The sequence below is a fragment of the Pollicipes pollicipes genome, unplaced genomic scaffold (assembly GCF_011947565.3).
Source record: "Pollicipes pollicipes isolate AB1234 unplaced genomic scaffold, Ppol_2.1 Scaffold_4002;HRSCAF=4701_pilon_pilon_pilon, whole genome shotgun sequence".
Lineage (NCBI taxonomy): Eukaryota > Metazoa > Arthropoda > Thecostraca > Pollicipedomorpha > Pollicipedidae > Pollicipes > Pollicipes pollicipes.
The window spans coordinates 7,726,843-7,740,917 of record NW_023596420.1 but is presented as its reverse complement, the minus strand read 5'-3'; the positions used below and the strand labels follow the sequence as shown (position 1 = coordinate 7,740,917).

Genomic DNA, 14,075 nt, shown 5'->3' with positions numbered 1-14,075 from the left:
CGTCCACCTGGTAACGATCGCTACAACGGGCAGTCGAAGTGCGCGCAGTTGCGTCATCGATCTCGGCGACGACCAGAGCCGCACAAAGGACGCGGTTTGAAAGGCGACCCGGGCTCCCGAGAGCCTCGCCTTTGGCCAAGCACCAGCGCAGCGGAAGGAAACCGACGACGCTTCTTGGAAATGCGGTCTCACGTAAATGGCGCTGCTACTATCAGCTGCTGGCGCGTCAAAGCTTTGGCTTCGGAAAAGGTCTCCGGACAAAGTCGGCCGCGCGCCAACGCTGGAACACCGCACATAACGCAGCGGCTGGTCTACCACGCCGGTCTACGTCTCCAACTTTTGTAACAAACCCATCACAGGCTCGACCGCTCGCGCAGCGCACGGTCGCCGCCGATCCGGATGCATCAACAGCGCTAACCGAGCGACCGCGGGGATTGACGCGGCAGCGACGCCGCAGCAGCCACGCAGATGTGCCGCCGCCGGCAGCCAGTGCACGCGCGAAGCTCAGATGACCCGCAAGGCTGAGAGCGCTGCCTCTGAGCCAGACAGGGCTCGAGGCTAGCGGGCCCGGGCGCTGCCTCTGAGCCAGACAGGGCCCGAGGCTAGCGGGCCCGAGCGCTGCCTCTGAGCCAGACAGGGCCCAAGGCTAGCAGGTCTGCTGCCCAGCTGCGCGGCAGGCGCCGACACGAATGTAATGGGATGTATGAAAGGACGTGACGTAATAGCGTAATAGCTTAACACAAGCGATGCCAATTTGCAGCTAACGTGGACCCAGATAGCGGGCTGCGGTGGCGTGATTGGACTGGGCAATTTGTCACACCGTATAAGCGGAACACACGCCGCCAAAAGGACTTCCAAGCGAAAGGCAAACAGATATTCCGACAGACAACTGTTCAGTACAACTGATCGTGGATTGGCAGATGTCATCACCCGATATCGATACTCGCACGACACCAGAACTCAATCTGAAAAGTGACACCCCCACTGTAACACATCACTATCAGTGGCCTAATCGATGGCCCATTGACATGTGCACCCGCTCCAATCCTGGTGTCGTCAGCGCTGGCGGCGGGCGGGGCCGGTGACGCCATCATTGGCGGACACGAGACACCGGGGCACGCCATCTGGACACATGACCCGCCGGTGACCCCCGGGGCTCGCAGCCGCGCCGCCGGCAGCGGACCCACAGACGCTGTTTGTGCAGAGCGCCTCGCAAATAAACAAACGGGGCGTGAGCGGCACAGAAGCCCGGTGCGCCCGCTTCTGGCGCTGACAGGCGCCGGCGGCCCGGCCGCTGGGCCGCCGGCGCCTCTGTCAGCGTCTGTGTCCGGCGGCCTGGCCGCCGCGCCGCCCGCCATCAGTGCAGCGCCCCCTGGGGCCCGGCATGGGAAGTTCAGCGCCCTCGAGGGCGCTCCAGCCCACCAGCTAGACACGTCGCGAACGGCGTGACGGGCTGTGTTCCGAACCGAAAGAACCTCCATCAGATGTTAACATTCGGCTCGATGACGGCCTTGCTCGCTAAAAATGTCTGTCTGTGCTAATTTGAGGTAGACGGCCAGCTTTTTGGCACCTAAAAGGTCACGTCTGCTGCAGCGTTGGCGCCCCGTATGCGGATCTTCCGAGGTCTAGCAGTGGGACAGGAAACTGCCATTCAACTAAGCCAATCTCTAATGCCTCTACTCAGGGTCAATCTGTCCTCGGGGACTGATACAGACAACTGATGGCACAAGCACATTCCAGCCACGTGCCGTCGGTGGGTCAGTGATCCTTATCAGTTTGCGAACGGGACCTATGTCTCGCCAGCCGGGCCGCGCGGCACACACGGACCATGACGTAACAGAGGGCCAGCCAATCCCGTCACCCCCAAACGACCCCACACACAGAGCAGGCCCGGTCCCTTTCACCTCCGTAAACCGACGAGACACGCATTTTAAAAGGCGGTAAGAGCGTCAGACCCGCCGTCGCCCGTTGGCGCCCCGCTCGCGACGAAAGGCCGGACAAGGCTTTCAAGCCCTACAAAACACAGCTGTCGGCGTCAGCCAGGTGACGTCATGCTGGCTGGTGGGCTGGCTGTCGTGGGTAAGGGCAGGGCAGTAATTCAGCGGTGCGATTTATGAAGTTCCTCGAGGCAATGCCTGAGTACCGCCACGCCCCTTGTCCAGACACGTGACAGGTAAACGCATGGGCGGCGACTGTACCCCACGCCTCCGCCCGAAATACCCAGCGTAGTTCTGCTATAGCTCCACACGAGCCGTCCATCATCGCGCCGTAGCTATTTGTGTAGAATAGATGCATGGGAATCGCCTACGTCACTGAGGAACACTGTAACATACGGCGCAATAAACACGGTCGAACCAAACTTGAGTGCCATCCTGGCGAGCGCCCCGCCCTGGCCTTACCTTCACGTTTGTCGTTGCGTAGCACTTTGACTTTGTCTATTTTCTCCAGTTCTATGCCGTCCTCAGCTGAAAGAAAACAACAGCGCAGGTCAGTTGGGTTGCTGACGGCTCCCACAACCACCGTCCACGGTCAGGCAAGCAGGGCCCCATGCGACATGGCAGTTATGAGCCAAACACAATGTTCGCGCGCGACGGCGGACGGCTGGAGCGCATATGACTCACACACCCTCCCCAGCGAACACAACGTGCTGGGACAGATACCCCACACATTCGATACCGGTCTGGGAAACCAGAGGTACGTGGTTCGATTGCCCGCGGCGCCCGCCCTTCCCGCCAGGATGAGAGGCAGACGACGCCATATGGCCTCAGATGATAATGCGTCGTAAATTCCCAATGACATACACGCAAACCTACGACGCTGGCTCGGAACGCCCCCGTGGATCTGCCTCTCGCTCGGATCAGCACATCCACATCTCGCTCGGATCAGCACATCCACATCTCGCTCGGATCAGCACATCCACATATCGCTCGGATCAGCACATCCACATTCCGCTCGGATCAGCATCAGGGCGTCCCGTAAATTCGCGCTCAGATCAGCATTCCCACACGGCCTTCGCCCGGGCAGCGGCTCCCAATAATCCCGCCGCGCCCTCCGACCATGCATTGTAACTAAGAACATGTCACGCGCCTCCCCGGGCAGGCAGGGCGGCGGACTGCACTTATTAGAGCACTGCTGATATGCCAGGCGTTCACGGCTTCGCCACACGGAATGCATGAAACCTGCGATGACAAAAGAGACCAGCTGATTAAGAATGGTTGGAAATCCTCAGTCTACTCCAATCAACGATGTTGTACAAGGAGCGCGTCACGCGGAGCATGAATAATGGGCCGCCATCCGGGCATCGCGTGCCGGCGGACAATGCACGGCCGGAGCAGTCGGCTGTCCACCCGATATACACTGACGGTGACCTGCCTCTCCGAGCGGCGCAGTCGAGTGGAGTCCGCCGGCCGCGGCGGCCGGACGCGGCCGCGTTCGCCTCTGAGCGGCCGGTCGCGACTGGCGTCCGCCTCTGAGCGGCCGGATGCGGCCACGTTCGCCTCTGAGCGGCCGGACGCGGCCGGTGTCCGCCTCTGCGCGGCCGGACGTGACCGGTGTTCGCCTCTGAGAGGCCGGACGCGGCCGGTGTCCGCCCTCTGAGCGGCCGGACGCGGCAGGCGTCCGCCTCTGGGCGGCCGGACGCGGCAGGCGTCCGCCTCTGAGCGGCCGGACGCGGCCGGCGTCCGCCTCTGAGCGGCCGGACGCGGCCGGCGTCAGCCGCGGCACGGCCGCTCGCCGGGCAAGCCCCGGCGGTGCGCGGCGGTGCGTGCCGTCCAGCGTCGCTGGCACAGTACGGGTGCGGGGCTGACGCTCAGACAGCGGTCGGTCCCCGCTGGCGCCGGCTGTGGCGTGCGGCGCTGTCCGCGACGCGCGCGTCTGGCGATGCCAGCCGCTCTTCGCTTTCCAACGATCACCGAGGACGCCGACGGGATGGACTGGGGACACGGGAAGAGGGTCGGTACCTCAGGGGCCCGCATCCGCCTGACACGACGCTCTTGGAAGATCACGAATCGATCCAAATCGAGGCCGTTTCCCGGTGCCGACGCATCGGCTTGCAGGATCCGCCCAGCGCTATCGCCAACGACCCGCGGCGAGCCTCGCCGAACTGACACCTGCCGGAGGCTGACAACCACGCCCGCCACCACACAGCAAGTGCATGGTCCAGTGGTGCCGGCGGCCAGGCAGTCTCGCTCTCGCCACCGGCGGCCCCGCACGCTCCCTCCGTCCGTCCGTCTGATGAGGCACGCTCCCTCCGCGCGTCCGTCCGATACGGCTCAGTTCCGAGCCGCTCGGCCGTCGCTCGCGCAGACGGCCCCCGTCAGACTGGCATATTAACACGTCACGGAGCCGGCGGACCGCCCGGCCGCCGTCGCCGCTCCGGTACGCGCCGCCCTGGATTGCAATGGCAGCTGAGGACGTCCGTTGTTGGTGGTAAGCGCCATAACCAGGCCAAGCCATAAGGACGGGATTCGCCGAAAGCTCATGACGTCAACAGTGAGGCGCTCCTCGAGGTAGCGAATTGACTTTTGATATGCATGAGCTGGCCAAATGCAGCAGCTGCTGCCACCGAAAACCGTTAACCTGTTTCGGGCAGGTTATGTGAATGGGCTGTCGCCTTAAATATAAAGCACGACTGGACACGCCATGCTGGTGACGGCTGCACTTAAGTTACGGCGCGGCGCCTGTGTCCACTTGGTTGTCTGAAGTAGCTTGTCCTGGGCGTAACGTAACGTGGGTTTCGCGCTGAGCATCCATGACATCATTGCCGACATCCGAGAAAAAACCGGTGTGCCGTATCACAGCACAGCTGATCGGGCCATTCAAACGCTGGCTTTGAAAACGCTCGTAACAAAACATCAATGGTCTTCAGCACTGGCGGATCGGCTCGTTAACACGGCGGCGGTGAGCTTGTTATGTGACCGAGCGGTCGTGGACTCCCGGGCGCTCATGGGTTCTCGGGTGGTCGTGGGTTCCCGAGCGCCAGTCTGCTCGGCGCCGGTCGCTCCCCCCCCCCCCCCCCCCCCCCAATCCAATGCGAGCTCGCGATGCCCGTGGGCGCCAGTGACACCCTTGGCGCGCGCTGTCCGCCAGCCAGCGGATACAGGGGCGGGCGCGGGTCTTACGTGCGTCGCTGAAGTCGTCCACCAGGATGATCTCCTTGATGAGGTGTTCGGGGCTGCGGTTCAGCACACTGAAAGCCGGCAGACGCAGTCAGCAGTGGCAGGACGCGGCCGTTTGTCGGAGTCGGCCGGACGTCAAAAGCCGGCAGAAGCAGTCAGCAGCGGCAGGACGCGGCCGCTTGTCGGAGTCGGCCGGACGTCAGAAGATTGCATTGGACCACACGTTAGACCGTGTAGGACCGTGTAGGATGGAATTGGAGAGGGTGACGAGAGGGGAGGGACGTGGAGGAAGATGGGGCACCACGTTGTGCCCGCCGTTCAGTGGCTGTCCGGAATCACACACCGCAGCCTGGTACGTCAGAGGGTGCCCACACACCGCAGCCTGGTACGTCAGAGGGTGCCCACACACCGCAGCCTAGTACATCAGAGGTGCCCACACACCGCAGCCTGGTACATCAGAGGGTGCCCACACACCGCAGCCTGGTGCATTAGAGGATGCCCACACACCGCAGCATGGTACGTCGGAGGGTACCCACACACCGCAGCCTGGTGCATCAGAGGGTGCCCACACACCGCAGCATGGTACTTCGGAGGGTGCCCACACACCGCAGCCTGGTGCATCAGAGGGTGCCCACACACCGCAGCATGGTACTTCGGAGGGTGCCCACACACCGCAGCCTGGTGCATCAGAGGGTGCCCACACACCGCAGCATGGTACGTCGGAGGGTGCCCACACACCGCAGCCTGGTGCATCAGAGGGTGCCCACACACCGCAGCCTGGTGCATCAGAGGGTGCCCACACACCGCAGCCTGGTACATCAGAGGGTGCCCACACACCGCAGCATGGTACGTCAGAGGGTGCCCACACACCGCAGCCTGGTACATCAGAGGGTGCCCACACACCGCAGCATGGTACTTCGGAGGGTGCCCACACACCGCAGCCTGTTACGTCAGAGGGTGCCCACACACCGCAGCCTGGTACATCAGAGGGTGCCCACACACCGCAGCATGGTACGTCGGAGGGTGCCCACACACCGCAGCCTGGTACATCAGAGGGTGCCCACACACCGCAGCATGGTACGTCGGAGGGTGCCCACACACCGCAGCCTGGTACATCAGAGGGTGCCCACACACCGCAGCATGGTACGTCGGAGGGTGCCCACACACCGCAGCATGGTACGTCGGAGGGTGCCCACACACCGCAGCATGGTACGTCGGAGGGTGCCCACACACCGCAGCTTGGTACGTCGGAGGGTGCCCACACACCACAGCCTGGTACGTCGGAGAGTGCCCACACACCGCAGCCTGGTACATCAGAGGGTGCCCACACACCGCAGCATGGTACGTCGGAGGGTGCCCACACACCGCAGCCTGGTGCATCAGAGGGTGCCCACACACCCCAGCCTGGTACATCAGAGGGTGCCCACACACCGCAGCCTGGTACATCAGAGGGTGCCCACACACCGCAGCATGGTACGTCGGAGGGTGCCCACACACCGCAGCCTGGTACATCAGAGGGTGCCCACACACCCCAGCCTGGTACATCAGAGGGTGCCCACACACCGCAGCCTGATACATCAGAGGGTGCCCACACACCCCAGCCTGGTACATCAGAGGGTGCCCACACACCGCAGCTTGGTACATCAGAGGGTGCCCACACACCGCAGCCTAGTACATCAGAGGGTTCCCACACACCCCAGCCTGGTACATCAGAGGGTGCCCACACACCGCAGCCTGGTACGTCGGAGGGTGCCCACACACCCCAGCCTGGTACATCAGAGGGTGCCCACACACCGCAGCCTGGTACGTCGGAGGGTGCCCACACACCGCAGCCTGGTACGTCGGAGGGTGCCCACACACCGCAGCCTGGTACATCAGAGGGTGCCCACACACCGCAGCATGGTACGTCGGAGGGTGCCCACACACCGCAGCATGGTACATCAGAGGGTGCCCACACACCGCAGCATGGTACCGTTGCGCCGGGCTTTTACCATACCGTGACAAAGTCCGGCACATTCTGACTGCCGTGAAGGCGCCAGGTGCATTCGATTATGGCCGGTTCAATGTGACACGAGGCACAACCCGGGAACCCTTTGCCTGGTCAGACTGCCAAATTCTAGCAACGGTGCCCAAAGCCTTCAAAAACGACCTAATCTTCCCGTGTCGGAAATTAAATCATCATGTAAGCAGAGCGGATCTTTTCCAATGCTTTGTTTGCTCGGTATGACAGCGATCAGCGGATACTGAGCACCGTGATGGCTCAAGGTGGGCTGGGTGACCTACAAAAACGGTTACATCCAGGATATCCTTAACTTCTGCCTAATCGGAGCTCATCATAACAATCGCTGCCGCTGACTGGTCACGAAAATCAGAGCTCACAAGGAAACTCAGCATCATAAGAACGGGAAAATATCGCGGACCATTTTTCGATGAGCAAATTGTTCATATCAAGCAATGGGCTGTTCCCCATTTTTTGTTCTTTCTTGTTAGGGGAGGGAGGGGGGGGGGGGGTATCCATGTACAGCAGCTCGGCTAGCGCTGCTACGCGACTTGGCTAGACACGTCACGGCATAATGCATGGAGACCTTGGCTCGGCCACAACGTGATGGTTTTTCACAGGTCATGATGTGTCGGTCGGAACGACGGCCTGGGACCAAACTGGCCCATGCAGCAATAAACGCAATCAATAATCGGGTTATGGGGAGACAGCACGAAAGCACTAAGCTTCCCTCCCCTTCCCCAACTGACTGCATTCGCAAGGATTGCCCAGTGTTCCAGCCCTGTGTCCTAACGTCATGCTGTTTCCCTATAACCGACGGCCGGCTTGTCTGTCTGCACCGATAGGTTATCCGCTCTCCTTCACCAGGAGGTCACATCGTCCCCATTTATTCAATCTCCCACAGTTCCCCACCCCACGGTGCCAGGCGATTCCGCTGTACCCAGGAGCAGCCCGTGCTTCGGTTCTGGGGGGTCACACCGTCCCCCTGTACCGGGAGGTCGCACCGTCCCCAGTTCTGGGAGGCCACATCGTTCCCCTGTACTGGAAAGCCGCACCGTCCCCTCCAACCAGGTCAGGCCGCCCCCTTCATCCCGGCTTCGATTCGACGCATTCATCTCTTTTCTACTTCATTCTGCATCCTTACAACGCCCCGCCTGTCCGGGGCGGGCTGCGTGCGCCAGCCACGAGTGGGCCGAGAGGCTTATGGAAGGGGATCCGAGCAGGCAACCCAGGGGCGGCGCGCCCTCCTTTGCCGGCGCTGCCCGGCGCGGCCCCGCGGCCCTGACCCTGGCCGAGTGGCGCCGAAAGTGGCGGAGAGAGGGCGGCGCCGGCGGCGGCGGCGCGGCCGTCCTCAGCGGCGCGGTGCGGCCCGGCTGCCGGTGGGGGGCCGGCGCCGCATGTCGGACCCGGCCGTGACGGGCAGGGGAGGGGAGGCCGACGGCACCAGCTGGCTGCCGACACGACAGCGGCGGCCCCCGATCAGACGATCAGACGGGCAGGCGGCGCTGACAGCACTGCACCGCCCGGACTTGTCGCGTCACGTGACCAGGCTTCTGCTAACGCCACGGCACGGATGTCCTGGTGTGAGCAGCGAGCGCGCATGCGCCGGACGCTCTGGCGGCAGCAGAAGCCGGCCCGCGTCGTGCCCTCTGCCGGTGCGGCCGGTCCGCCGCCCTTAGCCCAGGTCCGGTCCTCCGTTGGCCCCCTGTGCCTCCTCCGTCTCCGCTTCCGCCCCTCCTCTGTCCCCCTCCCGTCCCTCCTCCGTCTTCGCTCCCGTCCGTCCTCCGTCCCGCTCCCGTCCGTCCTCCGTCCCCGCTCCCGTCCTTCCTCCGTCTTCGCTCCCGTCCGTCCTCCGTTTCCGCTCCCGTCCCTCCTCCGTCTCCGCTCCCGTCCCTCCTCCGTCTTCGCTCCCATCCGTCCTCCGTCCCGCTCCCGTCCCTCCTCGGTCTTCGCTCCCGTCCCTCCTCCGTCCCCGCTCCCGCCCCTCCTCCGTCCCCGCTCCCGTCCCTCCTCCGTCTCCGCTCCCGTCCCTCCTCCGTTTCCGCTCCCATCCCTCCTCCGTCTCCGCTCCCACCGCTCACCTGACGACCGTGCGCAGCAGGGTGGAGCGCGCCTCGTTGTGGTACGTGATGATGACGCTGGTGGCCGGCAGGTCCTGCCGCCACGTGCGGCTCCGACAGCTGCAACAACACAGGAGCCATGTCATGCTCCGCCCGGTGACCACATCTTCAAATAGTGATCTGCTACTGAAAAAAAACGGCCTGATGAGCAGCCAGATATGCTTCTAAGTTCATCTGGAACTTCGCCCGCTTTCTAAAACCTCTGACCGTTACAGCAAGCAGCAAAGAAAACAAAACAGCCATTGTTTGCAAATGGGCGTTTGACCGTAAACAAGGAACAATGACGTATAAAAAGCAATCCCATACCTGTCCGCAAATGCCCCCGTCAATGCGTACACACCCTCATACCTTCACTAGAACCAGTGTTTCACTGGCTGAATCAGAGCATTAAGCAACGACCTAGCATGCCTACTGGGTCAAGTGAATTGAGCAAGACATTCCCATGGATTCCTCGGCAATCTTAGTTATTTGACCTGGGCTGACTCATTTGCTGCGATCAGATCAGACCCCCGCGGGCAGAGGGCCTTGACCTAAAGCTCTCAATGGCAATCGTTGCGTGTTTTTGCACCAATGCCGTGCAATCGATGCCATCGAGCCTACAGGCGAGACTGATTACAGCGGAGCGTGGCCTTCACGATATTATGTGGTCGTTGCTGGCTGCTGGTCAGCCCCCACCCATCTCATAGCGGTGAGGCTGTGCAATCTCGCTAACCAGAGCGGCTCGAGATTATCTTGACCGAGCATCACGCCTCACGCTGGGATCCGGCAGGCAGCGGGAATCAGATACATGGCCCCTCTCGCTCTGGTTCAGCATGGCGACCAAACCAGATCACACCAGACCAGACCAGATCAGACCAGACCAGACCACGCCGGACCAAATCGAGTCTGACCGGACCAGACCAAGTCAAACCAAACCAAATCAAGTCAAACCAGACCGGACCACACCAGACCGTGCCACGCCAGGCCAGGCCAGGCCAGGCCAGACCAGACCAGACCAGACCAGACCAGACCAGACCGGACCGGACCGGACCGGACCGGACCGGACCGGACCGGACCGGACCGGACCGGACCGAACGATTTTGTGCGGACGGCCAGCGGGGCTCGGTGCTCATGGGCAATGCCGGCAGATGTGGTAGGATTGTATATAGCCCCGTCCGACCGGACTGGATCAGACTTGATCTACAACCGCGAGACAGACAACCAGAGACAGCCTGCCGGGACCACCGCAGTGTGAGTAAGCTCCTCTTCTCCGACACCCGCCTCGTCCCACACCCATCCCCCAACCGCCGTTGAGACGGCGTTGCAACAGCCCGGCCCGCGCCAACCCCATCCCTGCCCGCGCCTGGGAACGGCCTCGACCTTGACTGAGGCCGCCGGCGATGTACAGCGGCGAGCGAGCGGAGTCCGGCGCCGTGCCGGGCGCGCCGGACCGGACCGGGCCGGGCCGGGTCGGGCCAGTGGACGGCCGGGAGTGGTCGACCAGGACCCTGTCCACCTTGAGCTGGTGATCCACTTTCGCCGCGGCCGCCGGGCAGAAGGCGTTCGTCGGCCCGACGGCGCCCCGCCGTCACGAGCCGAGCCGCGAGCCGCACCCTCCGCCGCCGCCTCGCCCGGCGACGACGGCAGGCGCGGATGCCCGCATCTCCCGCACGGCGAGACAGCCACCGATCCGGATCCGGATCCGGATTGTCGGTCACTGCACTCGCTGGCCACAGAGACGGGTAATTTCCCGGTCACAGGCCGGCGCGTGTTTCGACGCCGTCTTTCCGGGTAGATGTGGGCCTCTGTGCTGTTAAGCTCCCTCAGCCCAGCCTTTGGTCCCTGCACGTGATCACGGAGTTAAGCTCTGGCGGCCGCTATCAGGGCCCATCAGTCGCTGCTAAGGCCCTGTCCTGCCACCTTTTTTGGCTGGTGTTTGGACCTCACTTTTGGCGGCCGTCGCTAGTGCCCAGGACGCCTCCTCTGAGGTCCACTGAAAGCGCTCTAGCTGTGCGGTCCGCCACTATGGGACGGGTCTTAGGCTTAATCGTCAGACAGGAGCCTGGTCGCTTTCATCTCTCCGTGTTGCAACTCGACTTAGTCAGGCTTCCGTCCCGCATCGTCGCGTTATCTGATTGAAGCGCGGATCCATCTCGCCAACCCGCCAGCCATCGGCTCTTTTCATGACTCCGTCCGCTATTCTGTGGCACTCAGAGACCGCGAGTGAGGGAGCGCTCTCGGCCGCCAGCTGCCAGTGGGGTGGGGGAGCCATCCGCGCGGTGGAGCGTTACTTTCACTCTCCACCCACAACAGAGCCAGATCGGCGATCTGCCAAACCACGCGGCTCCTGAAAGCCTGTTCGCGGCAGCGCGTCTTCGCAGAAACGCTGCAGCAGTTTGCCGCAGGCCGGCACATGTGACCGTCACTGACTCACCAGTGGCGGGCAGTGGCAGCGCACACACTCACGCTATAACGATACGAATAAAGAACAAAGACTCTTGTTAAATGACAGATTACGTACGGCGCCGTGCGTGCATTAAACATTTAAAACATGTCAAAAACAATTAATGCCGCCGATATTTGGTCCGTTACCGTCAGCGAAAAGTAAAAACAGGCAACAGCACGCACGCCGCCCGTCTTCCGCGCGCCGAAAATATCATGTCCGCTGCGAGCGTAAACAGTGTGCACGCTTCACCGACGGCGCGGGGCAGCGCGCCCGCTCGGAGCGGGCGGACCGCGCCACGCCGCTGACCGGCAATTCTTTCGCCATCAATGCCGGCGGCGTATTCCCCGCGTGGCGTCGCTAATGTCGCCTCATCGGGCCGCGTCCGTCCCACAGATCGCCGCGGGAGGGAGGGGCCACCCGTGCCCCGGCAGCTGCGGCCCGGGGCTAGCAGGGCCGCCCTCACGTCCGCCGGGACCGCGGCGGGGGCCGGCCGGCCGCCGCCGCTCCCGGCGACGAGCCCGAGGAGCCGGGGTCGGCGGCAGCGCTGGTCCTCCACTTGGCTCCGGAGCCAACTGCTGTCGGCAGGTGGCTTATCGACACGTTCCCGTGTCTTTCATCGGTGGGAAAGCGTGTCGGATTTAACTGCTGTCGCTAAATAAATGACGAGCCTTCTGCCATTTCCAGGGCCGTTGGTAACAGCTACCCCGGTCTTGCCTTAATAGGAGGGGCTGGGTGGGCTACGACACACATTTTTTGGTCGAATACTAAGTTGCAAAGCGGAATGGCGTGACAGCGAAGTTTGCTGGCTTCATGACTTTCCTCATAATTTTAGAGCAATTACAGCGATGGTCCAAACGGGCTCACAGATACATATCGTATGGACGGGCCTGCTCAGGAGATCCGCAAGACACTGCACACTTTACACGCAACAGTGTTACAAAATTATTACGAGCACACACCAATTGCCTGAAAGTGTTTTGCGTCGTCGGTTCCCCATTAGTGGAACGATAACAAGGCTCGCAACTGAAAGCCGACTTTATTGGAGGCGCAGCCTGGGGCGGTGCGACCGATAAAAATGTGATAGCTGTTTGCGGCGGGCGATGAGGATCCGCAGTGAATTTTACAGGGCGTAACTTTTCGACATAAATCGTCGCCTTGCAAAGACATGGGGATCGTAAAGCACTTCGAGAAAAAAACGGCGTCTACCTATCATTGGCGTGTAGACCCTAGAACATGGGCTGAGCAGTGCTAACTGAGCAGTGAGCAGTGCTAGTCTGATGCGATCCAGATAATTACAAAAGCGCGTTGTCGGCTCGTAGTGCTTCAGCCGGGTAAATGAGGTGGGGTAAGCCAACGCGGTGGCATTCACAAAGCTCCGGTATGGGCATGATCTAGACGATCGGCCAATGCATTCACACGCAAGCATACGGATGAGAAAGAGCGAACGGCGCATATCATTGAAATACCGGTTTCGCGCCAAACCCACGTGCGACATACGAGGTGCTTTGCATGTCACCCAACCCAATCCCGGATACGCCACCCGAACGTCATCCACCACAAGGTAGAACTACCAAAGGAGCGGGCCGACGTGTTGAGCCCTGCGTCGACACGTTGAAACGCACCACACGCAGCTTAGTGTAGGGCAGAACGCCGGAGCCAGCGGTGCAATGTCACAGCGCCGTCTCCATGGCAACGGCGCCTGGGGCCGGTCGGCTTCCCACCTCCCCCAACTGGTATGTCTCGCGCCCACCCGCGACGTGGCGGAGACCGGCCCGCCAGCGTCGGGTCGACGCGCACGCGCCCAGCCGTCCCCGGGCGGCGTCCGTACGTCTTCGGGAGACCTGCTCCAACGGCAGCCGCGTCGGCCGGGATCACCAGGCCTCGAGTTCGGTTAGGTTCGGAAGCCGCGTCGGCCGGGATCACCAGGCCTCGAGTTCGGTTAGGTTCGGAAGCCGCGTCGGCCGGGATCACCAGGCCTCGAGTTCGGTTAGGTTCGGAAGCCGCGTCGGCCGGGATCACCAGGCCTCGAGTTCGGTTAGGTTCGGAAGCCGCGTCGGCCGGGATCACCAGGCCTCGAGTTCGGTTAGGTTCGGAAGCCGCGTCGGCCGGGATCACCAGGCCTCGAGTTTGGTCAGGCTCGGCTAAGTTGCTAGTACGCTTCTGTCTGCCTGTACGCGGGCGAGGACACCCAGACAGCGTCGCCGCCCGGCTAGCGCCCTATACCAGGCGGACTGACAAATCAGCCCCCCATGACGCGCCACAGACCCGCCTACTTGACTCCACACGCACCCCGCCCCCGACGGGGCGAAGACGGCGGTTGGGTGGCGACACGGACGCAGCGCCGGCTGATCGGCTCCAGCCGCCACCCACGCTCCGTTGGCGAGCTCGGCGGCCATGGCAGCCGTCAGCCCCGT

The 14,075-nt window shown here is 62.5% G+C and overlaps 1 protein-coding gene across 1 annotated transcript in view; it reads right to left on the bottom strand.

Annotated features, from left to right (window-relative positions):
- The window catches only part of LOC119093545 (polypeptide N-acetylgalactosaminyltransferase 2), a 45,497-nt gene that overhangs the window by 15,802 nt on the left and 15,620 nt on the right, over positions 1–14,075 (bottom strand). Inside the window, exons 4-6 of the mRNA XM_037216510.1 lie at positions 9,198–9,296; positions 5,121–5,188; positions 2,400–2,465 (exon numbers count right to left, since the gene is read on the bottom strand). Coding sequence (XP_037072405.1) covers positions 2,400–2,465; positions 5,121–5,188; positions 9,198–9,296 — 233 coding nt within the window. The remainder of the gene's footprint in view (positions 1–2,399; positions 2,466–5,120; positions 5,189–9,197; positions 9,297–14,075) is intronic.